Raw genomic sequence first — 26,592 nt, 5'->3', positions numbered from 1 at the left:
TTTTTTTATGGAAAAGGAGGACAAACAAGGGTACGGGTCACCTGTTGTTAAGTGATCACCACACCCACATTCTCATGTAACACCAAAGGAATCACTGGAGCGTTGCCGGCCTTTAAGGAAGGTTAACGCGCTTTATTATTTACGAAGCCTTGTTTTGAGCACTTCAAGTTTTTTAAAGTGAAACTTTTATTACATCGTCTCAAACTTTTTCGTCTGTGTGTTGCATGTCGCGTGACGGTCGAGCGGCGCCTATAGTTCGCAGCAGCTGACCGTGTAGTGTATGGACTATTACTAATTTGTGCCAGTGCTCCACGCTATTTTGTTTGTTTTTGTCAGTGTTTAATGTGAATGTTGTTATTTATTAAAGTGAAACTTTTATTTGCTTTTGGTAAACAACGACACAGCTAGTGAGTCCAAAAAACTGATCAACGAGGAAACAGCAAAGAATAGTATTTAATAAGTTAGTTTCACTTTTACCATGGTTTCATAAAACCACACTGTTATTTTTTTTTATTAAAGTTATATTTATTTCTTAAATTTATAGGGCCTTAAATTAAATTTAAAAGCTTACCGGTTCTGCATCTGTATGCAGCTCCATTCCTTTTTTAATTAATGTTCAACGTGCCTCCTACTATGCGGTAGGCATTGAAATGATTACTACTTTTAATTCATTTTCATTTAATGAAATGACGTATATTTTTCACAGGGAGCTATATTTAAATTCGATGGTCTTTTTTTTATGGAATAGGAGGACAAACGAGCGTACGTGTCACCTGGTGTTAAGTGATCTACGCCGCCCACATTCTCTTGCAACACCAGAGGAATTACAAGAGCGTTGCCGGCCTTTAAGGAAGATGTACGCGCTTATTTTGAAGGTACCCATGTCGTATCGTCCCGGAAACACCGCACAAGGAAGCTCATTCCACAGCTTCGTAGTACGAGGAAGAAAGCTCCTTGAAAACCGCACTGTGGAGGACCGCCACACATCCAGATGATGGGGATGATATCCTAACTTGTGGCGTGTCGTGCGAAGGTTTGGTCTGGTCTGACTCTTTGTATTACTTGCTATTAATACGAAGTACGCTATAAATATAAGTATAGTTAAGGCTATAAGACGGCACATCGCGACAATATGTATCTTACTTATCTACTGAATTTAGCGCGACATGTGAAATTTAATTATTTTCGACTATTACTACTTTCATAGATCATATCATTTCGAACCATTTTATAAATTGTGATTTGTTACACTTACAAATTAATAAAGAAATCGGTGCTATATTCACATGGACCTTTTTTTAAAAGGTCCCGAAGTCATGTTTACTCGTGGCCGTTGGTAATTTGTATATAAACGCATCAACAACCATTCATGCGGACTCGCTCTCTAATAAAGTTGGCAATGAGGGCTATTTTAATTCTATGATAAAATCCAAATACGATCTATGATTTCATAAAGTGTGATTTTTAGTCAGTCAATAAGAACATTTGCTTCATGAGTTTCTCATAATATATAGAAACTCAACATAACCAAATTGAATGAACAAACAAACTATGGTCCCTTCACCATTGTTACGTATCTCTTCCGGGGGTAATACGTCACAACTGCCGACCAATCACAGCGCGTCATTTCATGGGACGAGGGTATAAAAGAGCGGTTTCCGGCTCATTTAACTCAGTCTCGTACCAGAGTTTGGCGAGTAATTATCTCCTTAGGATGCCTCGTGTAGAGACGAAACATGGGTCGAATTGTTTAAAGACAAATGTTGGCGGAATTAACACTAAAGGTAACTCAAAACATTTGGATAATAATCAAATGCCCCCACTCTGAACAACATTACTCAGTTATGCGTTGAAGTCTCCCATGATAACGTTGAAGTGGGAGTGTAGATGGCTGTTAGGATGTTCTCATACATGACCTCACCTTTTTCTCGGATTGCGTCGAAGTCGGGGCGGTAACCTGAATGACCTTCAACGAATACCGTTCAGTTATTCTGAGTATTGGTGTGCTACCCTAATGGCACACTCCCCACCTTAGTAACGTAGCAGACGAGAGACTTATGGACGAGAAACCCAACACCACCCTAGGACAATAGGTTGCCCAGATAGCCCCACGACATTAGATCATGGTCCGTAGTGTTTTGAGGTTATGTATTGCCAGTACGAATGGTCTTCGTATGAGGTAAATCGCCTTGCCGATCCCGAGATGCTTAGTACCCCCAGTTCCGTCGCTTATGTGGCTGCTACCATGGCCGCCACTAGTGCGGCTGCCGGGGACTGAGAGCCAGGGCCTTGTTGTGTCAGTAATGTTGCTTTTTGTAGTGTTTTGCCTTGGTGTGGTAATTACCACGCTTAGCAGGTGTTTTAGTAATCGCAATTGATGGTGATGCTCTTTCAGAAAGATGCTGCCCATCTTCCGTTCTTTGTGTTACTTAGTCGCCTTTTAACGACCCCCACGGGAGGAGATTGGGTGGGGCTATTAGGGTACGACACCACACGCACTGAAACTACCACATAATAAGATTATGACCCAGAACATCACATCTAAGTTATGAAAATGTCATCATCGAAAGTAATATGATAGTTACACGTTTAATGGTAGGGATGGCTTTATTAATATATAACCAGTGGGAGAAACCTTTGCACAGGATGCCGACTAGATTATGGGTACCACAACGGTGCCTATTTCTGCCGTGAAGTAGGAATGTGTTAGCATTATTATGTATCAGTCAGAAGGGCGCCGTAAAATTACTGGGCAAATGAGACTTAATATCTTCTTATCTGAATATCCTCAAGTAGCTTAATTGTAGTGCCACTCGGAATTTTTGGGTTTTCAACGCGTATCAATTACCATCAGCTGAACATCCTGCTCGTCCCGTCCTAAAAAAGGGATATGAGCTCGTCCTAACAAATATTTCTTTTAGATATATTAATTACAGGCTGAACAAAAAGGAAGTATTTAAAATAAGCCAGTACCGACACTGCTGCCATATCTTTTTCTTTATCTGTTCAGTTTCTCTCTTATCAAAAAATATAAGTAATTCTGTATCATTTTATTATTGAAGGTCGGCGGAAAGTTATTAGCAAAAACCTAATTTCAGTAGCTTACAAATGATTTCATTAAATATAACATGGCATTCTCAAAAATATAAATACATTTTGAAGGATATTGTCAGATAAATAACATTAATTAAACAGACAAGTCCGTCCTCGAAGATTTTGTTATACTAATTATCGAAAACATTAATTACAATGGGTATTAACAGTAAGTCGCTCATTAGTGATACTTATAATAAGGTGTTTCTAAAATGCTCAGAGTTAAATAAGACTCACAAAGGCCTTTTCTTTGATTCCATAAAATTTTATTACATATATAGATCCAGATTTTACACACACACCTTAACCTTTTTTTTTTAACGTTCTTTTTTAAACGCATTAAAATAGGCTAAATAAAATTGTGTCTTTAAACAACTTTGCATGCACATTGTTTTTTGAAAAATTGTACTAGAAATAAGCAAGTATAAAAGGCTTTTTATTTTTATTTAATAATGAATAGTTAATTTAATTAAAAAATGGCGTGCGTACAATGTACACATGTCAGAAGTGAAACTTCTCTGGAAAACTAATTTTTGAATCTCGTTTATATTAATTATCCTAATTTGTTCTCTAAACCAAATGTTTTTTGTCAATATTAGAAATTATTAGATTTTCTACTTACTCGCGGCCTCCACGATACAACGCTAGTAGGGAAGATGTTCAAATTTTTCGCGGCCGCGTGCTAAACCTGCACGATACCAAGCTAGTGGGGAAGATGTTCTACTTACTCGCATCCACGTGCTAAACCTGCATGAAACAGCGTTAGTGGTGAAGTTGTTCAACTTACTAGCGGTGCCATGTGCTTCATGCTACGTTCGCCCTCTCTCACTCTGTCTTGATCGGTCTCAATCGCCTTCTCCCTCTTCTTTGACAAAAACGCTGCACATCTTCGTGACGCTAATACTATTATTATTGCGTTTCATTCGTAAAAAAATTATCCTCATGCGCCTAAAGAAGTTTCACTTCAATAAAACATCTTATTCTTGCAAGAAAGAATTAATTACATGGCTACTTAAACACGATTATGATGAAACAGAAAATCTTTTAGCCCCGATGTTACTATAATACAAATAAATAGAGATACATATAGATTCATATAATATTAATTATAACTGAAAAGACAAGAAGAACTGAAAAGAAGAATGACACTCTCTTGGAAGCATTCATAATCATACACCAACGTATACACACACAAACATATTTTATAAATAATATAGACAATAAAATGTAGTTATATAATTATAGTTAAGAGTAGGGGGGAGGGGGTTGGGGGCAGGAGACTTACAGCAAAGGTTCTACCTAGCTCCTGTCTCCCAACTGTAGTTTAAAGTTTTAAGAATACGTAAATTGCTGTACTATTGTAACTAGACTACTAGGATGAATATACGTATTTGATTTGTTTTGATATGAGTTACATCTTAGATTGAGGATTGGTCTGCACTGCGTTTTCTTTCTAACAGTCACAATGGACATCACCAAATGTTCATAAATTTTTTAGGACCATGTTCCTCGGTCATTCTAATATCTTCAACAATCTCCCCTGCTTGATTTATGGATCGTCAAGGATTATTAACTCCACTGGGGGCGTGACTAACGAAAATTTTAAATTTATAAGGACATGAATACCCAAATACTTTTAGCATGCGATCCCATATCTGAATTGGGGTATGACCTTCTTTTATTAGAAATTTCATTTCGGCGCCATTATCAATTTTCATCACTGCAAATTTCTACCATACGCTCATACTATCTATTATCTACATGACGATGAAAACAATGAAGTGAGAAGTTATAATTCTTTTGGCGCGTCAGGGAAAATTACCAGAGTGAATTTTACGATGCGAGCGCACAGCGTCACGCAAATTCGAAACCCTGGCGTTAGCTGGTCAACTAGACTATTTGTATCATAGCTTCAGTTACCAAGCCTCTTGTAACTCATATGTCTACTGCACTATATCCTCATAAGCACATTGAGGAATTTTCTAGAAACTGTGACATTCATAATGTTAACACGAGGAACAAACATAAACTTGATATGCCTACTACACGGTTGGGTCGAGTTAGTAAGTATTTTGTTGGGCGATGTATATGCGTCCACAATGATCCCGAAAAATGTACAAAACAAATGTGTTACGAAATTTAAATGAATTGTTAAAAAACCTTTGTGTGAAAGGTTATTATAGCATAAACGATTTTCTTAATGACACCACGGACTGGGAATAAAGCGAACACCCTAAGGCTCTTTAATTAGCCCGCTGAGTTTCTTGCGCCCATTCTTCTCAGGTCTGAGGTAGTCTCTTTTGAATGGGTGGTAGTTTTTGACATTCAATAAGTGATTTAGAATCCTATTTTGAATAATAATATTTGAACTTGAATTTGATCAACAATTCGACGAGAGTTAAATAAATTTCAATTTATATAAAAGATTAAAAAAAAAACTCTTTAATTGTATAAATGTAGTTTAATGATATTTGATAACACGTTCTTTGTCTAAATTATGCGCTACAATAATATTTTCATTGGTTGTATTTAATAATTTCTTTGTTACAATATTAATTTTTTCTGCAAACGTAAAATAGAACGAGGAATAATTATTTTAAGGATTTTTGTTTTATTACGCCAAAGAAAAATAACTTCTTGTGTGTGTAGGTATATAAATACACACACATATTTTTTGTGAGTGAAGTTTAAATTTTAACTTCTATAAATAATTGAAAAATTGAAACAAACCATAGTTACTTAATAGTTTGAAGTTATCACTTTATCGCTATTACCTATGACCGTATGTTTTATGAGGTTGCTAGTTAAATTTATTTAATTGAAATTTAGGTTGACAGTTAACAATGCACTGCAATGCACGTACACTAACACAAAATGACATATATCGCGAGTGTAAAACGTAGCATCTCCCACACACTAAAGAAATAAAGCTGGCCTGTTTTCATCGGTCGTCAAGCAGCAAGAGGCTATAGAGCCTAGATAGCAACATTTTTTTTTATAACAGTAAGGGCAGACAGTAGGACATTCAGCTGATGGTAATTAATACGCCCTGCCCATTAGAATGCAGTGACGCTCAGAATTCTAGAAACCAAACCCAAAAGTTGTTAGCGGCACTACAATTGCACTCGTCACCTTGAGACATAAGATGTTAAGTTTCATTTGCCCGGTTATTTCATTACCTGCGGCAACCTTCAGACCGAAACACAGTAATATTTACACATAATATTATCACGGCAGAAATAGGCGCCGTTGTGGTACCCATAATCTAGCCGGCATCCTGTGCAAAGGAGCCTCCCACTGGTAAAATTATCAAAGCATTTACGTTTAATATCACTTCCAGATACTCCAGAGCTGGTGGTGTTGACGACTGTCAAGACAGTACCACTTCGCTTCAACTTAGAATACCTAGTTCAATGTACTGCGACCTGGTCTCCAACTAGCGACCTCGTCTGGCATATAATTAAAGTTGTTTTCATATATACGTAAGTATAATCAAGTATTTATAAGTATCTCTTAGATTTATTGGTTTAAATAATGAAATGTCTTGGTTCGATTCCTTTATAAGTCACCGTACGTTCTTTAAAAGGCATAATAAATTTTCTCTAAAATTTATTCCTCTAGAATGTCGTTTCTAATATACTAGGTACTACGCTTCGGAAACAAGTGGCGCCCTATGAGAGAAGAAGCAGCGCAAGAAACTCTACCAGAATTTTCCTCTTTTTTGCGCTCTTTTTTAATAAAAATACAATATTGTACCATCATTGCTATTGCTATAAAATAATCATAATCAAGTCCTAGCCTGTCCGATCACTTAGATATTCAGCTGTGGAGTAGTAGTATTTACGACAGAGTCATTTTTTAGCAAAATAATTTAAATTTATTAACTGCGAAACTGCTGTGTCATTATGTAACAAAAGATGTATTCTTCACATTTAAAATAGTAATAGAAATTAATAAAATGTTATTTCCAGCTATTTTTCATTCGTTTTTCTTTGTCAAATTGAGTGATGCTTACATCACAGAAGATTTCCCCAAGGAAGTACTAGCAATAAGAAAACAACTACAGGAAAAAATTATGGAAGAAAGAAAGAAAGGAAACTTCGCGGTATTAAGTTATGACAAACTAATAATCAAGGAAGATAAACACAGAAACCAGAAGAACCGCAAAAGAAAAGAATTGACATCACCAAAGGTAGCACAAAATCCACGAAAGCAATACGCTTCATATAACAAAAAAATTACAACGAATACAAGTCTCGTCAACGGTTTATATTTAATACGCTGCAGATCAGATTCATATCCATCCTCATCAAAACAACAAAACACAGGAGAGCACAGTAGTTAGCAAATAGCAATCGGCCACCAAAACAACCCGCACACAAAAGAACAAGTAAGTAACCATAACATCAGAAAAACATTTCCCAACCCGAGTGGTCTTCGTGGGAAATTAGACCAATACCCTCCATCTAAAACGTACATACAAAATTGTAAGACTAACCCAAGAAACAATCTACTAAGGATATGTACATACAATGTAAGATCCTTATCATCTTATGAAAGGTACCTAGAGTTATCACACGCTCTTGAAAACATCAATTTCGACGTTATGGGACTCTCTGAAGTAAGAAGGAACTGCAACATCGAAGAGTACACTGACCATATATTATGTTACATAGGAGAGACTAAAGGCTTATACGGAGTCGGATTCCTTATAAATAAAACTCATAAAAACAATATAGTAAACTATAAAGGAATCTCGGAAAGAGTAGCCCTCCTACAGTTAAAATTCGCAAAGCTATATCTTTCTATCATACAAGTATATGCCCCAACTGAGAAAGCACCGGAAAATGAAATAGAAATGTTCTATGATAACATCAGAACGGCTCTCGACCTATCGCACGGTACTATACTCATTATAGGAGATTTTAACGCAAAGATAGGAATGCCGAAAGAACATGAATACCCTATTATGGGCAGATACGGTTATGGTAAACGTAATGAAAGAGGTGAGCAACTTATCTCATTTGCAAATGAATTCAAAATGTCAATAATGAACACGTACTTCAAAAAAAAAGAGAGTAGAAAATGGACGTGGATATCTCCAAACCAATTAACAAAAAATGAAATTGACTTTATATTATGTAGCAAACCAAAACTTATTACAAATATAGAAGTTATTACAAATATTAACTTTGCTTCAGACCATAGACCCCTACGCGCTACATTAAACATTGGAACTCAAAAGAAGAAAAGAACAAACTTTAAAACAACTTTAAAGCACCCGACCACACTAGAAGAAATAGAACTATATATCACACAACTAAAGAAATGTTTATCAGAATTCGAGCAAGGAAAACAAAACACAAATAATGTACAAACATATTACGATACATTGGAAAAAGCTATTACCAAGGGATTAAATTTAAAACTAAATACAAAAAAGTCAAAAAATATCTTAAATGACACAACAAAAAGCCTATTGAAAAAAGATCAGAACTTATAAAAACAAAACCTAAAGATAGAAAAACTAGAAATGAACTTAGTAAAATATTCAAAGAAACAAAAAAATCAATTAAACAAGACTACGAAATATATAGAAAAAGAATAATAGAAACCAATCTGGCTAAATATAGAAGTACAAAACGGGCAAAGAAAGAATTAATATCACATAAAAAATGGATCCAAAAACTGAGTAGGGGATCAATAGAAACGAATTCAAGAATAGACATACTAGAACAGGCTACTCACTACTACAGGAAGCTATATAAATGTACGAATGGACACACAGAAAATGAAATTTTCGAGTACTCAAATATTACCGACACTGATGTTATGGAAATCAAAGACACGGAAGTTATAAAACACATAAAACAAATGAAATTTAATAAAAGTCCTGGTCCGGATGGAATCACGACCGAAGCTATAAGAATAGGAATACCCGCCATAACAACTCATCTCACTCGACTTTTTAACTTAATATTAACCACAGAAACCATACCCTTGCAGTGGACTATTTCAGAAATAATACTGTTATACAAAAAAGGAGACCCTCATAATATAACTAACTATAGACCCATTAGTCTTATGTCTAGTATTTATAAACTGTTTGCATCAATAATACTAAGCCGGATCACAGAACGCATAGATGCCACACAACCCAAATAACAGGCTGGCTTCCGATCCGGTTTCTCAACAATGGATCATATACATTCAGTCGAACAAATAATTGAGAAGTACAAAGAATATATAAAACCCTCTACATAGCCTTTGTGGACTACAGCAAAGCTTTCGATAGCATTAGCCACACAGCCATATGGAATACTCTAAATAATCTAAAGGTCAACTCAAAATACATAAAGATAATAAAAAATATATATATGAACAGTGTTTGCAAAGTTAAATTAGAAACTAAAGGAAAAGACATCAGGATTGAAAGAGGAGTCAGACAAGGAGACCCACTGTCTCCTAAATTATTCATAGCCGTACTAGAAGAAGTTTTTAACAACATAAACTGGGTGAATAGAGGTATTATGATCAACAAAGATTTCTTAAGTCATCTTCGATTTGCCGACGATATAGTCATCTTTAATGAGAACCCAAAGCAACTGGAATCTATGGTTAATCAGTTACATGAAGCAAGTGCCATAGTAGGCTTGGAAATGAATTTTGAGAAAACAAAAATTATGACAAATGGTCTATCAGTACCAATAAGCGCCGGATCACAAACACTTGACTTTGTGAATGAATATATATACCTAGGAAAGCTGATATCCTTCAATAAAATAAGTCATGAAGAGGAAATAAACCGACGAATAAATCTAGCCTGGAAAAAATATTGGAGCCAGAAGGAAATTTTAAAAGGAAACTACAGCTTGGAATTCAAAAAAACGGTAATGGAATCCTGTGTTCATCCAACTTTGTTATATGGCTGCCAAACATGGGTGTTTACGAAGAAAATACAACACTTAATTAGGACATGTCAGCGCGGAATGGAAAGAAGCATGCTTAAATTAAGAAAAATTAATAAGATACATAGCCAGAAGATAAGGAAGAAAACAAAATTAACTGATGCCTTAAATCAAGCATTAAAATTAAAGTGGCAATGGGCCGGACACATTTCCAGACTAACAGACGCTAGATGGACCATTCAGACCACAACATGGAAGGGACCTGTAGGAAAGAGAAATGTGGGCAGACCACATAAAAGGTGGACCGATGAGATAAGAGAGACTGGCGGAACTAATTGGCTCGAAAAAGGAAAAAATAGAAAGGAATGGAAAGGAATGGAGGAGGCCTTTACCCAACTGGGATCCATTTGAAAATAATCAAGAAAACTAACATAGTGCATGCATTATAACTTACTAACATAAAAGTTAATAATAAAATAATCATGTTTGTCGACTAACCGTACTAACATACTAACACTAAAATGTAGAAATCAAATGGAAAATCATTAATAAAGGCTTTATTATTATTATTATATATATAAGTATAATCAAGTATTTATAAGTATCTCTTAGATTTATTGGTTTAAATAATGAAATGTCTTGGTTCGATTCCTTTATAAGTCACCGTACGTTCTTTAAAAGGCATAATAAATTTTCTCTAAAATTTATTCCTCTAGAATGTCGTTTCTAATATACTAGGTACTACGCTTCGGAAACAAATGGCGCCCTATGAGAGAAGAAGCAGCGCAAGAAACTCTACCAGAATTTTCCTCTTTTTTGCGCTCTTTTTTAATAAAAATACAATATTGTACCATCATTGCTATTGCTATAAAATAATCATAATCAAGTCCTAGCCTGTCCGATCACTTAGATATTCAGCTGTGGAGTAGTAGTATTTACGACAGAGTCATTTTTTAGCAAAATAATTTAAATTTATTAAGTGCGAAACTGCTGTGTCATTATGTAACAAAAGATGTATTCTTCACATTTAAAATAGTAATAGAAATTAATAAAATGTTATTTCCAGCTATTTTTCATTCGTTTTTCTTTGTCAAATTGAGTGAATCTGACTTAGATTAAGGATTGGTCTCCGCTGCACTCTAACTAGATACTGCACTAACTAAGAACAATAGTTTTTTTATTACGGCAAGTATTAGATGTTTGTGTGCTTGGCATCTTGACACTCAATGGCATCAAATTTTGAAACATACGCTTCGTGTTATTTTACATAGAAATTAATATAATACAAAATACTTACTGATTTTATGTGATCCCAGTGTCTTTCTAATTTTATGTAGTATTATTTTTACAAGGTCTTACTACGCAACCCGCCATTTAAGTTTTAATTATTAGCAAAGTTTAACAGAACATGTGGCCCGTCAACGTCATAGATTGTTCGAGACTGGCTCGTGTACGCACACTTGGGCGTAACATTAGTTGCCGCACTTTCCGACTACGCATACGGTATCTAGTTGGAGCAAAGTGGAGAGCAATCCTTAATCTAAGGACCTGATAAAGAAATACGTTGCACTCAAACATTTTTGGAGCAAGATCAGCATATAATATTAGTAGATACAACATAATTGTGTACGAAATTTATTATTTTTAAATCATCTGAAAATAAATTTAATTCATCTGAAAAGAAATTTAAATCATCTGAAAATAAATAGAATATATTATATATTTTGAGGTTAGGGCCTAAATGAGTTGTTTAATGAAACAAACTATTAAGGCGAGCGGTCATACCCGGCGCGCAATGTTCACTGTCCTTATCTATATATATATAAATGAATTGCTGTTCGTTAGTCTCGCTAAAACTCGAGAACGGCTGGACCGATTTGGCTAATTTTGGTCTTGAATTATTTATGGAAGTCAAGGCAAGGAAAAGATAAAGTCCAAAATAAAATGAAAACCTTTGGTGATTTTTCAAAAACTTTATTATCGGGTTGGAGTACATTCAAAACATTTGTGAATGGAACTCGACTTCGCTCATATAGCCACCGTGGGCACGTTTGCAGCGGTCGATTCGTTGGACCCACATCACACAACGAATATGTAGACTCAAACTTTTTCACTAAACTTATTACTGCCTGTTTACTGGGGCGAGAATTACGACCGAAAATTGGAGTTAACGCTTTTAAAGTTGCGGCCACTGATGATGATTAATGAAAAGGTCTACTGAATAAACTGACAGTGACAGTTCGATGTTAAGTGAAAAGGTGCGTTCACAAACTAAATTCAAAATTGTCAAGTCCCTATTGGAAAACCCCGTATATATACATATATAATATAATCAATATCAGTAATATATAGGAGTAACGAAACTCTACCTACCAACCTACAAAACTCTATTAAATTTTCAATAAGTATCGTTTGTATATACGTCACAAAATAGTAGTTCCTATTTATATTTGAAAGGGATGGGATACATAAAACATTAGGGTCGGTAAATCAGAACCCTTTTATGGTGATCGACTTCCTTCCTACTGCTGTCAATCTGCAGATATGAAGCTTTGAAGTGACATAACTTGTGTGTAATTTAGGCAAACATTCATGTTATTAGAGTACCCTTTTCCTCTGTTTATGTTGTAACTGTTCTTTATTTCGGTGATTTCACTCGATATTTATTTATATATATATATACTAGTAGTACCCGTTGCATTCGCAACTAAAGGTTTTATCTCAATAAAATGTTTAATATGAGAATAATCATTAACACAGAGAGTTGTCATACTGAAACATGCAGGGCAAGCCTGTCAGCCATTAAGTTGGCATAGCGACATCCCATTCTGCACGGACGCACGCCAGTATAGGAAAAATATTAGTAGGATATTTTTTTTATAGAAAGGGAGGACAAACGAGCGTACAGGTCACCTGGTATTAAGTGATCACCGCCACCCACATTCTCTTGCAACACCAGAGAAATCACAGGAGCGTTGTCTGCATTTAAGGAAGGTGTACGCGCTTTTTTTGAAGGTACTCATGTCGTATCGTCCCGGAAACACCGCACAAGGAAGCTTATTCCACAGTTTTGTAATACATGGAAGAATGTTACTTGAAAACCGCACTGTGATGGACTGCCACACATCCAGATGGTGGGGATGATATCTTGTATATATTTTGTACTTTGATAAAACCGCGTGAGCCAATTACAATATAAATGAAAGTAATGAATTAAAAAATTATTTAACATCCAAATAATGTCCATAAATTACTCAAAAACGCAAGCGCTGTATTAAAATCAGACAGTTCAGAGAGACCTGGGTATAGGTGAGTTGGTGCGAGCCACAGTATGAATAACCGGATTCACGAACAATCTATGCCTGCGCCTCGAACAATAATTGTCCGGTAGAAATATTCTACATAACTCATTATGCAAACTCGGCTCATCTATATCACCTCTGCCTTGATGCCGTATCGTGGGATGTCTTCATTGTGGTTTGTGATAGTTTACTTTTGGCATAATTTCTATTACAAACGCAATTGTGCATTTTAGGTTTTTGTATGATGTTCTTAGTATTTTTTTAATTTTACATCTACTTTCTTAGTAATTTGTAATTTTGAGTATTTGTTGCATCACTTAAAATATTGGAAAAATTAAGAAGTTGAAAATATAGAGTGACAATGATTTTTGAACCTTTCCAAAATAATGATAAATTGTGTAATCTTAACTTCATTCATTTCATGATTTAAGTTACTGTATCCCTTAGCTGGGGCAGAAGTCATCCACAATGCATTTCATCGATCTGTCCTGAGCATCTCTCTTGATTTTACGCTTCTTTGCGATGTTATTTGCTTCGTCCTTAACAGTTCACCGTCAGGTTTGCTTTGGACGGCCACGTTTGCGTTTTCCTTGAGGGTCCCAGTTTAGGGGTTGCCTCGGTATATGGTTGGGATCTCTCCGGAGTGCTTGGCCTATCCAGCGGACTTTTGACTTAAATAGGTGTATTTTTTTAAACCCATATGTAAAATAATCTTTGACATTGAATTTGAATAAATGAGCTTACAGCTTGTTTGTTCATGGGTAACATAAAAAAACATTATTGTTCTTAACACTGGCCGTTGGTCTTGTCTTCCAAGAAAGGACTATTGTACTCCATTCTGTTCTGTACTTTATTGACCGAGTCCAAAATGATCCAGTTTTTCATAAGCCTGTTGATAGTATCTCAACTGTTTCCTTTTACTGTCTCAGACTTTTATTCTGTTATAAGTCTTGTATTTCTCTTTCTTCACCCTTTATCCATTGTTTGCATTGTTTATTTACTTTTGTCATTAAATTTAACTCGATCCTACTTTTGCTATTACTACAAGTTTTATTTTATTTGCTCCCAGAATCCCTCTGCTGTTGATGACAGTGGCATATCATCAAATAGTAAGAGTGCTGTGGAGTTCCGAGAAGATTCCTGGACAGGCTGAGACCACGAAATTGGCATGTGCTGAACAGAGTGAGTAATCATATATAAAAAAGAACATATATTATTTTTTTTTTATTATAATAAGGGACGAGACGAGCAGGACGTTCAACTGATGGTAATTGATACGCCATGCCCATTACAATACAGTGCCGCTCAGGATTCTGAAAAAACGACCGATAACGACGACGACTAAACCGAAATACAGTAATGCTTACACATTACTGCTTCACGGCAGAAAACGGCGCCGTTGTGGTACCCATAATTTAGCCGGCTTCCTGTGCAAAGCAGCCTCCCACTGGTAAATATATTAATATATTAATATTCAAATAAAACTGTATAAGTGGGCTTGTTACACAATATTTCATTTTCGGTCCTCTTTTGTTCCTTATTTATATCCTATATGGTAGCTGATAGGCGTATATTGTATACCGGTGATAATTGTTATAGTTTACGTATGTATCAAAATATTATTATGTTGGCATGCATTTTCAAGTTTTGTTTGAACATGTTAAGCTTATTACAACGACAAAATTTTTTACATATACAAATATTAAAAATTCTTATTGATTCTAAAATTTATTTAATTTTCAAGGTTTTGTCATACAAAGGTCAGCATAAAATGAAATAAACACAAAATGTAAATAATTTATATACTTATCAGGTTTTTTACAATGCCCAAGTTGCTTTTTCTTTCTGTTGCAATAACCTTTGAAAATCTTGTAGTTTTCTTTTATAGAGTCGAAGAAAGGTTTTGAGGGTCATGCTTGCGACATTAATAATAGTTTATCGACTTCAAGAAAAAGCTTTCCGTGCTACTTATCAGCTTAGAGAGTTTCTTTTACGTAATCATATTTATAGAATATGAAATGTATAATAGCATGTTCACAAGAATCGTCACTTTTTTACTAAGAATATTTGAGTTTTACTTACCCTAAGATTTTTTTAATGAAAATAAGGGACGAGACGAACAGGACGTTCAGTTGATGGTAATTGATACTGACCATTACAATGCAATGCCGCTCTGGATTCTTGAAAAATCCAAAAATTATGATCGGCACTACAATAATTGTCCTCGTAACCTTAAGACATAAGATGTGAATTCTAATTTCCCCATTAATTTCACTAGCTACGGCGCCCTTCAGACTGAAACACAATAATGCTTACACATTACTGCTTCACGGCAGAAATAGGTGCCGTTGGTATCCATAATGTAGCCGGCATCCTGTGTATGTCAGATAAACCTGTTACACATATCCTTAAGTCTTATGTGTAGGTTGCTAATGCTTGCTGTTGGTTATAGTTAACACTGCTGAGCCTTTTTGAACTACCACTTTTCTTTGAAGTTAAACAAGTTTTTTGGCATGGCGTGACGCATTTTTTTTGTTACTTCTCTCAGAAAAGTTATTCTTATAGCTTGTACGTTTTTGTGTAGGTTCATTTATTCAGATTAGTAGTGAATAACGAGGATTGTAAGCATATAAACTGTTTTCCACGCAAGAATTTTGTGTGTCTGTTTGTTGTTGTTGTTTGGCATTTAGTGTCGCCTTAAGGGCCGTAAGGCCTCGAATAAGCGCCGTTGGTGCGATAGGTTGGACTGTTGACTTTTAAAAATACTAACTTGTTTTCATGTAGATTATGTAGACGTCTACTGCAAAAGATTCACTTGACGGAGATAGGTGAGGCACCCGCACACCAGGGGTCAAGAGATGGGTTGTCGGCCTTTATGCTTGAAGGTCCTTAAGTATTGGGTGACTTCTTGGAGGAGCTTGGCTGGTTGGAGTAGCCTCTACCACCCTCGCACGCAAAATAGGCGCATATGACGTCGAGTTGCGGAAAGCACCCGTATGAAGAAGAAAAAGAAGTATTGGTTGGGCAAAGTTGCAGCTGGTAATTGATTCCTCAAAGTGGCTGAGATAGATAATAAAATTATAAGGGATGGTACCTGACGAAATTATAAAACGATCACATTTCGGATTTCCTAAAAAAAAAACAAATTGTAAATGTCGGTTTCCATTTGTTAAATATTTTTTGTAATAATGAAACATAAGACAACTACTTACATATAGCTTGAATAAAATATAAATTCTACAATAGTGAAGGTTGCATAAGATACAACTCCTCTTCAACTTTTCCACTCGAGGGAAAACCGGAATGAGGCATTCATCAACACTATTCTCATAGAAATTGCTTACTTTTCTTAATCCCTCAAATTCCTGTGACAAGATTTCTGAAATATATAAACAGAGAGGGACCCTCTAAACTAATCTTTATTTTCTGCCTATTGGCGCAATCCTCAATATAAAGTCTAAAATCCATAATGGAGGTATTTACAAACAGGAATCTGTTGCCGACATGGCTACATTTTGAAATATAAACTGATAAACAATTTATTCGTAACCACCCGTATGTTATACTTATTGTTTTTTTTTTTAACAGTAAGGGACGAGATGAGCAGGACGTTCATGTGATGGTAATTGATACGCCCTTTAAAATGCATGCTGCTAAGGATTCTTGAGAAACCGAACAATTCTTAACGGCACTACAGTTGCGCTCGTCACCTTGAGACATAAGATGTTAAGTCTCATTTACCCAGTTACTTCACTACTTACGGCGTCCCTCAGACCGAAACACAATAATGTTTACACATTACTGCTTCACGGCAGAAATAGGTGCCGTTGTGGTACCCATAATCTAGCCGGCATCCTATGAAAAGGAGCCCACTGGTAAAATCATCTATATACCTAATTTCACATTCCTGTGGCAAGATTTCAGAAATATATACGGAGAGGGTCCATGAAAACACAAAATATAAATTATTTTACTATCTGCTTATTGGCGCAATCCTCAATATCAAGACTAAAATCCATAATGGAGGTATTTACAAACAGGAAACTGTTGCCGACATGGCTACATATCGTAATATAAAATGATAAACATTTTTTCCGTTACCACCCGAATATATAAACAATTATTGCATTCAAATAAAGTAACATATTATACAAAATTATCATAAAGCTCAATTTATCCCGCTTGAAATAATATTTCGTGCAACGCTGGTTTTCAGACATCCCCATTCATCCCCAGAGTAAACCCTGTAAATCTTTTTATCACATAAAAAGTTTGCCTTCGAATGAAGTACTCCGAATCAGGATAATGCAAATACTTCACTTTGCATAGCATTTTGGAAGGCGATTAATTAAGATGTTTGGTCCATGTTTTGTGCCGCTTTCTTCAATCTGTATTCAATTTTCAGAGCTTTGTTGATTTCACACTTCGTAATTTCTTATTAATATTTTTTTATTAATTTTGGATCTGAAGGATATTAATATTTTTTGTCGCATAAATTACGGCACACAAATTTCATGGTTTTGTGACCCCTCCGACGTCATTCTCAGATGTCACATATTTCGCAATTTTACATTTAGAGATTTGTGAAATTATTACATCAGCGGTATTCCGGTATTGTTGTTACTGCTATTTAAATTTTTTTTTTCAATAAAATCAACATTAAATCAAACGAAGGAATGAAATTTAACAAAACATAAAAAAAAATGCAAGTTTACTAGGTACGTAGTTTAAATTTAGTGTTCTATGTTATTAAGTATAACCGATAATCCGAGATAGTAAATATTGTTTAGGCTAAATAAGCCTAAAGGGTTCTATAAATTAAATATTGTGGGTGCCCGAAGAGTTGCATTTATTCCTTCTCTTTCCTACCTGCACCCTCTATCTCCCTCTTACGGAGTAATGCGAGCGCAGCTGATCGTTGCGTTCCGCGAGGAGTATTCAATCTCATCTCAAACTCTGGTATTATGGATGTCCATGGGCGGCATTTTTTTTCTTTTCATAAGCTGAGGCATTGTCACTACTTTAGTATTATTTGCTTGGAATTGGATCAAAGATCGGACTAGTGCGTAAGCAATATACGAATTTGGTCCGAGTTTTCTAGGCCTGTATTTTCACGGGCACGGATCGGACTCTGATCGGAAGTAGTGCGAAAGCGCTCAAATCTTGATTTTAAAATCATGATTTGATTAAAATCGGCAAATATTTCGTTCGTAATATTTGAACTGCTATTGTATGTCAGACAACATACCGTATAAATCGTGGACTTTAAATATACTATTGTATAGACGACCAAGATATGACAGCCCGATAATACATGATCAATATAGTCAATGAGTGCGTTAGCAAGTGGTTTAATATTCAAAATACTAATGGCGTTATTATAAAAAAAATTATTCAAAAATTGCTTACACACGAGTTTTGTTAAACAGTGACCCAAGAGAACAACAGCCAACTAGTCAATGAGCTAACAATAATGACGTCTAAAATGGAATTTATCTTTTTCTATTACAAAACAGTGTTTAGCTTGAGTTTAACAAAAACGTTGTTAAACACAACATAAACTTAAGTGTACAGGCACAATTAAAGGAACGGAAAGCAATTTTTGACAACTGTCATCTATCTAAATCTTCGGAATATGATCTATCCGTTAGACACACTTTAGACAAGCTTCGACTCGTGTTTAAATATAAGCAATGTCTAAAGATTGTTGAACACTAAACAACACAAAGACACAGATTTGTAATAGAACTCTTATAAAAAGGCATAAAAGGCATTTATTTTCTCAAAATTGATTCCTTTAGAATTCTTTTTGATGTCATTTCTTATACTACTAGATACTACTACCGCTTCTGAAACAAATGGCGCTCTGAGAGAGAAGAAACGGCGCAAGAAACTCTCCCAGCATTCTTTTATTTGCGCTCTTTTCAATAAAAATATACAATATTGTACAGTCGCTATAAAATAATCACAATCTAGTCCCAGGCTGTCCGATCATTTAGATATTCAGCAGTGGAGTAATAGGATTTACGACAGAGCCATTTTTTTATAAAACATTTAAATTTATTTATAGATAATGCCTGAACAGTGGCTCGGACTTTATTGTAGAAGTGTATACATTTACCCTTAAAGCTATTAGGTATCTTATAAAAGCTATTATGTAAAACAAGTATTTAAAAGCTATTATGTAAAACAAGTGTTCAACACATGTTTAACTTATTTGTAATAAACACAGTAAGGAGCTAATTCCAAGCTGGCTGACTGCTTACGACTTTCGGTAACAATGTACAATAGATTCATTTTAGTCCATTCAAAAGTTATATGAGCTTTGTATTTTTTAGAGGACGCCATTTTATTTTTGGGACATATGTGGGGGGTCAATAAAAGCTTAACGCCAAGTTTGCGGGGTTGCCGCCCTAGTCCCCCGGCCACCATCATGGAAAAAGGGGTGCAAACACCGTTTTCGCATATACAAAAAAATTACCTCAGACCAATCCTATAGAAATTTTCTCACTTTTTTGCTTATAACTTCTTTAATTTCAATATTAATAATTATGCCTTTAAGATTTTTTGTAGGACGCATAGTTTCCGAGATAACGCGAAAACGGTGTTTCCACCCTTTTTCCAAGATGGCGGAAAAAGGGCTGCAACCGCACAAACTTGGGGTTAAGCTTCTATTGACCCCCCACATATGTCCCATAACTAAAACTGCGTCCTCTAAAAAATGCAATATTCGGTCCTTAAATTGTAATATTTGTAACAATGGACTATTTACCTTTTCTATGTTGCTGTGTCTCCGTAAGAGATTTTCTTCTTTGTTTGCCTATACGCTAGTATACTGTAAGTCTGAGGTAGAAAATATACATTACGCCTATCTAACCACGTTAATACACTGGCCAGCAAAAGTAAGTATCACACTTTTCAAATTTTTTTTTTTTCTTAACTATATGTAGGTAGAGATATAAGATTAAAAACGTTTTGTTGCAAATTTTATAGGCTTTAATTCTTAGAAACTAAAATTATACATTAGTAACATTTTTAACTTAAAAAAGATAAAACAATGAAAATAGACATTTTTAGTTTAGTGTAAAAAAATTAAACTAAAATGTATTACATGTTATTTAATTTTTAATAACTGGTATTGCCTCCTCGAGCTCTGATTACAGCTTCGAGCCGGTTTGGCATACTGAACACTGGGTTTCGGAGCCTATGTTGGGGAATATTCTCCCATTCTTCTACCAGGGCCTGCTTTAGTGCCCTGAGGGTAGTAGGTGGTGGTCTGCGATTTCTGACTAGCCTCCCAAGCTCATCCCAGGCGTGTTCAATCGGGTTGAGATCAGGACTTCTTGATGGCCAAGCCATCACGCTGATACCGACCTCCTGAATATACTCTTGTACGATATGAGTCGTGTGTGGCCGGGCATTATCATGCATCAGCATCGATCCATCACCCATATTTGCTAAATACGGCCCTGCATACTCATTGAGAATCACTCTCTCTGGGTTGCAATCTCACTGGGCAAAGATATGCTCTCTTGAGCATATCTTCTATGGCTACTAGCTCTGTGCGATTTTCTATGGCTACTAGCTCTGTGCGACCTTCTGAAGACATGCCAGCCCATACATGTACACTGCCTCCACCGTATTGGACTCTTTCTGAGATGCAGGCATAAATGTTATGTGCTTTTAGCATAAATTTTTAAAACAAGACCCATCAATCTTGAAAAAAATTTAAAACAGAAAGAAAAATGTGAATGGTAAAATTGTAATTCGGAAATGTCCACTTTGAAAAAGGAATGGTTTTGTTTTTGAAGTTTTTTTTCAGCCAATTCTTAAAAGAAGGTTACTGACTATAAAGTTTTTATGTACAAAATTAAATTCTCTTTGGAGTCCTTTTTATTTCGAAAGTATATCTTGTGAACTTAAAACGTTATCCCAATTTTAAAAGTGTGATACTTACTTTTGAAGGCCAGTGTAGTTGCGTCATGTACGAAAATAACCTTCCTGTTGTTTCCGTAGGCTTACAGTTACAAATGACCCTTCATTCTGAACATCTTGTTTTATCTCAGGGATAGAATTATTACAAGAAAAATAAATGTGCTGTTATATCTTATAGTCTAGATACAAGTACAATTTGTTATGTTTTTAAAGTGATAACCCTCTTTTCTAGGATTAATACACAAATAAAATTTGATAACAATATTTTATAAACGATGCGGGGCTCGAACCCACGACCTCTGGCGTTCCATGCCAGTGCTCTCCCAACTGAGCTAACCGTTCGAGTGACCTATCGTTATAAAATCTTGTATGCTTTGTTCAACTCTCAGGTTGTGGCTTCAAGTGCAATGTACATAAATTTGTAATAGCATAAAATTACTGTAACTAGATTTGAAAACAATTTGTTATTGTTTAAAGTGATAACCGTAACTTCTAGAATTAATACACAAATAAAATTTGATAACAAAATTTATGAACGACCCGCAACATCAACGCAATATTGGGGTTGAGCAGGCTATCAACTGTAAAGTGGATTCTGTAGAGTGTAGATGAAACCACTGAGAGTTGAACAAGATATACAAGATTTATCAACGAAACGTCACTCGTACGGTTCGCACAGTGGAAAGAGCACTCGCACGGAACGCGAGAGATCGTGGGTTCTAGTCCCGCATCGTTCATAAATTATGTTTTTAAATTTTATTTGCGTAGATTTAAAAATATTTAAATACATAGAACGAGAACTAAGAATGTATATTAAACGTTAATGATGTTTAGAAAAAGTAATTAAATTGTGTTTATCTACATATTGGTTCACCAACAACCTGTGATTCCCCTGGTGTTGCTGGAGAAAGTGGGACGAGCGCATTTGCAGTGTCGTTCTTTTTAAGAATTTTGGATTCAATAAACAATCCTGCGCTTCCGAAATCGCCAGTGCCCTATGTCACTAGATTTTTCAGATACACCAAAACCGAGAGCACACTATTCACTTATCAAGTTTTGACCTTTATTTTGTTTATAAGATGGTTTATTTTCCATGTTCTTAAAGCTTTCAGTTACATTTACTCAAATCCTAACTATAAGCCATCTATTAATACACATAAAATACTAATACTTAGCGAGTTTCTTGCGCCGCTTCTCCTCTCTCAGAGCGCCATTTGTTTCCGAAGCAGTAGTAGTATCTAGTATATTAGAAATGATATCAAAAAGAATTCTAAAGGAATCAATTTTGAGAAAATGAATGCTTTTTATGCCTTTTAAGCGCCAAAATCACGCCGCGGCGATGTGAGGCATACCGCGCGCGACCAGTTTCCCGGACCGGAAAGGCTACACAGTAAAGGGTAGATCATCTCACTTACCATCAGATGAACATGTTGCTCTTCTCAACACTTTTTCTCATAAAATTAAAGTTATAACGAATCAAAAGCCAATTTGAAGAATAATTATTAATTCTCCTCCATTGAGGCATTCATTCATTCCTCAACCTCTCAAAAATAATTATTTACATAACTTTTGTTATTCTACAAATGTTTTTATATTTGCAAAGCTATTTTAAGGTTATAACGCTCAGTTCAAATTGAATGGAAATATAAATTTTGCAGAAATAGAATGAGTTACTCGACTTTTTTCAATATTTTTATTAATTACATTTTTCTTTTTGTGTATTATATTGTTGGCAAGAATTTCTTTAATAAGGAAAGCGCTTATAGTTGGAAAACATTTAATTTTAATGCCCATTCTAACACGTTTTATTATTCACGATGATAATTTTACATTATGAAATTAGTGGACCCAGTTATATGTGTGATGCTACGATAAGGTAAACGAGAGAGTCATGAGGACACACGTTTCATGCAACGTTTGTCAACAATTGCTTTATTATCGAATTGTCATTATTGAAACAATTAATAAAAGTATTTACATGGAAATTAATTATACACAGTTAACATATAACACATACAGATACATTCTATGGAATTTGCAAAAATAAACTTAATTTGCTTGTAAGATTTTATAGTGTACGACTTAACAACATGTGACTTTAAATAAACTCTCGGGTGGAGTTACTTAACTGTTATCATAAAAAAAAAATAATTTCCATAATATAAATTCGGGACAAACTAACTTCTTAAAATTTATCTGACTTTGGCTTTATTTAATGTCGCCATTATATCTTGAGGCTGTGTAATTAATACGAGTCATCATTTTATACATAGTATCAATATAACAGTATACAACTAGAATCACAATCACGCTTAAAAATTGTCTGAATCATAAATCTATCTACACGTCTATAACACAGAGCTTCGTTTCAGTTGTGTTTTTACCGCGCTTTGAATACAACGCCACGCAATGTCAAAATGCTCAGTGGAAAATAATAACAGCCAATTCAAACTTAAAAATGATGGAGTGTCGTATTTTGGTTAAGTGTTCCTTTAAATTAACAAAATCATATGAAGTTTTTAATCATTTCGCTAAATAATTAGATTTCAATAGCTTAATTAAAATACATCGCCAACGAAATGTGCGAAAGAGACGGACGTCTCTTCGCATCATTAACAATGAGCTTCTTATGAGCGTATACTATAATATTTACCAGTGGGAGGATCCTTTGCACAAGATGCCGGTTAGATTATGGGTACCACAAAGGTGCCTATTTCTGCCGTGAAGCAGTTATGTGTAAGCATTATTGTGTTTCGGTCTGAAGGGCGTCGTAGCTAGTGAAATTACTGGGCAAATGAGACTTAACATCTTTTGTCTCAAGGTGACGAACGCAATTGTAGTGCCGTTCAGAATTTTTATTTTTCAAAAATCCTGAGCGGCACTGCATTGTAATGGGCGAGGCGTATCAATTACCATCTACTGAACGTCCTGCTCGTCTCGTCCCTTATTTTCATAAAAAAAGTATAAAAAACCTTTTTGAATATTACTGCCACGAAATAATGTGTTTATTTGAATGAATGTAAATCTTATCTGAACAAGTTAATGCATACGTATATACAACGCCGCGCTGACATTTTTTTGACCTTTTAATAAGCGAATTGGAGTCTAGTTGCTTACAGTACGTTAATGGTTATTATTGGTCAAGATTTTCAGTTTTGTAGCCCTACTAGCAGCAGATAGATTAATGTAGACCATATTTTATTAAACACAAAATTTTAACTCTTACTTCAATTTACATCCTAGAAGCATGTAAATTTGTTAGAAAACATTCGGACTTATACTCAACACTACCAAATAACAAGCGAAATAATAGAAATTTAAACAAATTAAAAATTCCCCAAACAAGTATGTCATTAGTGATATCGAGCCCTCACCACATGGCAATAAAAATTTATAATCACATCCCAAACGATATTAAAAATGAAAAGAAGCCTTCTCTATTTAAAAGACATCTTAAAAAATTTTTAGTTTCAAAATGCTTCTACGATTTACCCGATTTTTTTAATTACACTAAGTGTGAGAATTAGTTACAGTTAGTATAAGAATGTATTTTTAATATCATAAGAATGTATAAAATGTATAAGACTTATTTATTTTATGTATAACATTGCTGTGCCCTTGCAGGGCGTCACGTATTACCTACCCATAAATGTGCCTACCCTACTGTAAAATGTGACTTGCAATAAAATATTTTGATTTGATTTGATTACTACCGCTAGCCGATATGTAGTAATCAATATATCTATTAAACGTTCTGTAATCAAAGTCCCTCGGTTATTTCTTTTGTATTCCTTCAATTCGATCGACATGAATTGGGTAAAACGAGAATCAAACAGAAAATGCAAATTCTAAAATTACTTTTTACAAAGCTGCTATATAAATATTTATGAGTTTGTTTGCTTTTAAATGGTTTCCCTAATATTGATAAATTTTCTACTTGTTTGTGTTATGTTCTGAAGAATGTTATCAATGTGTATTTCTGGTAAGTTTTGTATCAAGGATGTCTTGCATAAAATGTATTAATTGTGTGTCTAAGAAAAAAGCGATTCACTCGATTGTATGAAACGTGCAGTCATTGATAGATTGACAGATGACGGCTATAATCTTGTAAAAAACGGAGATAGCCGAAATCAAATACGTTTTATGCAACTGTTTACTTTCAATATTAACCGGATTATACTTTGCCACCAATCAACATACTGTAATTCCTACTATTTCAAACTTATGTCAAAGTACAGCACGTTTTATACCTAAATTTTAACTAAATTTTAATTTTTACTTAGGCAGTGCTGCCTCTTATTACGTCGTATTTACATCCTCTTTGCCTATTACCGATTCTGAAAAACTCTCGCACGCTTCGATTGGTAATAAACAGTTTAAAATGACATATTTACGCTTACTTACATGATATGTATGTGCACAAACTGTAATATGCAAATATTACAGTTTGTGCACATTAAAACGCATTTATTTTCAAAATTTTTTCAAAATTGATTCCGAATTCTTTTTGAGGTCATTTGTAATACACTAGATACTACTACCGCTTCGGAAACAAATGGCGCTCTGAGAGAGAAGAAGCGGCGCAAGAAACTCTCCCAGCATTCTTTTTTTGCGCTCTTTTCTATAAAAATATACAATATTGTACAGTAATTTCTATCGCTATAAAACAATCATAATTTAGTCCTAGGCTGTTCGATCACTTAGATATTCAGCTGTGGAGTAATAGGATTTACGACAGATTTTTTTTATAAAACATTATTTTTTTATAGATAATGCCTGAACAGTGGCTGGGACTTTATTATAAAAATGTATACATTTACCCTTAAAGCTATTATGTATCTTATGATGGATTCCCTGTACGTGTAACTCTTTTGAGGTTATATAATATGATGTATCAATTGTATTTTCAACTTACCCAAGTAAACAAATTGTTATTTCTTAAAGTAGTAACCCTCACTTCTGGGATTATGATGGTGATTATTACTTATGGGATTGGGATTCGAGATATCTCGCGGTTTCGAGTCCCGATTCGTCCATAAATATTGTTTTCAAATTTAATTTGTGTAATTACCCAAGTAAGTCGAAACCTGCGAGAATTTGTAGTATATTTATTATGCAAAATGCTGAAGTTGTTGTAATCTTAATCAGTAGCTTAAAGTTATTTTCCACTTCCCTGTTGAACTTTACTTAAATAACATTAGGCGAATTGAGTAACTTTAATAAATGTTTAATTTTGTGTAATTTTAGACCTAACTAAGCAAATTATCTTTTGTTATGTTTTTGTATTATATAAAAATATGCGCAGGTTCATTTACCAAATCCATACGTAACCCTTCAGATTTTTAATTTATATT

The 26,592-nt window shown here is 34.7% G+C and overlaps 1 protein-coding gene across 2 annotated transcripts in view; it reads left to right on the top strand.

Annotated features, from left to right (window-relative positions):
* Positions 1–26,592, top strand: part of LOC126967651 (orexin/Hypocretin receptor type 1-like) — a 105,274-nt gene that overhangs the window by 62,827 nt on the left and 15,855 nt on the right. For both annotated transcript variants that reach the window (XM_050812227.1, XM_050812228.1), the window contains exons 4-5: positions 6,434–6,575; positions 14,373–14,485. In XM_050812227.1, coding sequence (XP_050668184.1) covers positions 6,434–6,575; positions 14,373–14,485 — 255 coding nt within the window. The remainder of the gene's footprint in view (positions 1–6,433; positions 6,576–14,372; positions 14,486–26,592) is intronic.

The sequence above is a fragment of the Leptidea sinapis genome, chromosome 13 (assembly GCF_905404315.1).
Source record: "Leptidea sinapis chromosome 13, ilLepSina1.1, whole genome shotgun sequence".
In the NCBI taxonomy this organism is placed as follows: Eukaryota; Metazoa; Arthropoda; class Insecta; order Lepidoptera; family Pieridae; genus Leptidea; species Leptidea sinapis.
Note: the sequence above shows the minus strand (reverse complement) of the source record. Positions and strands in the feature narration are given on the sequence as shown.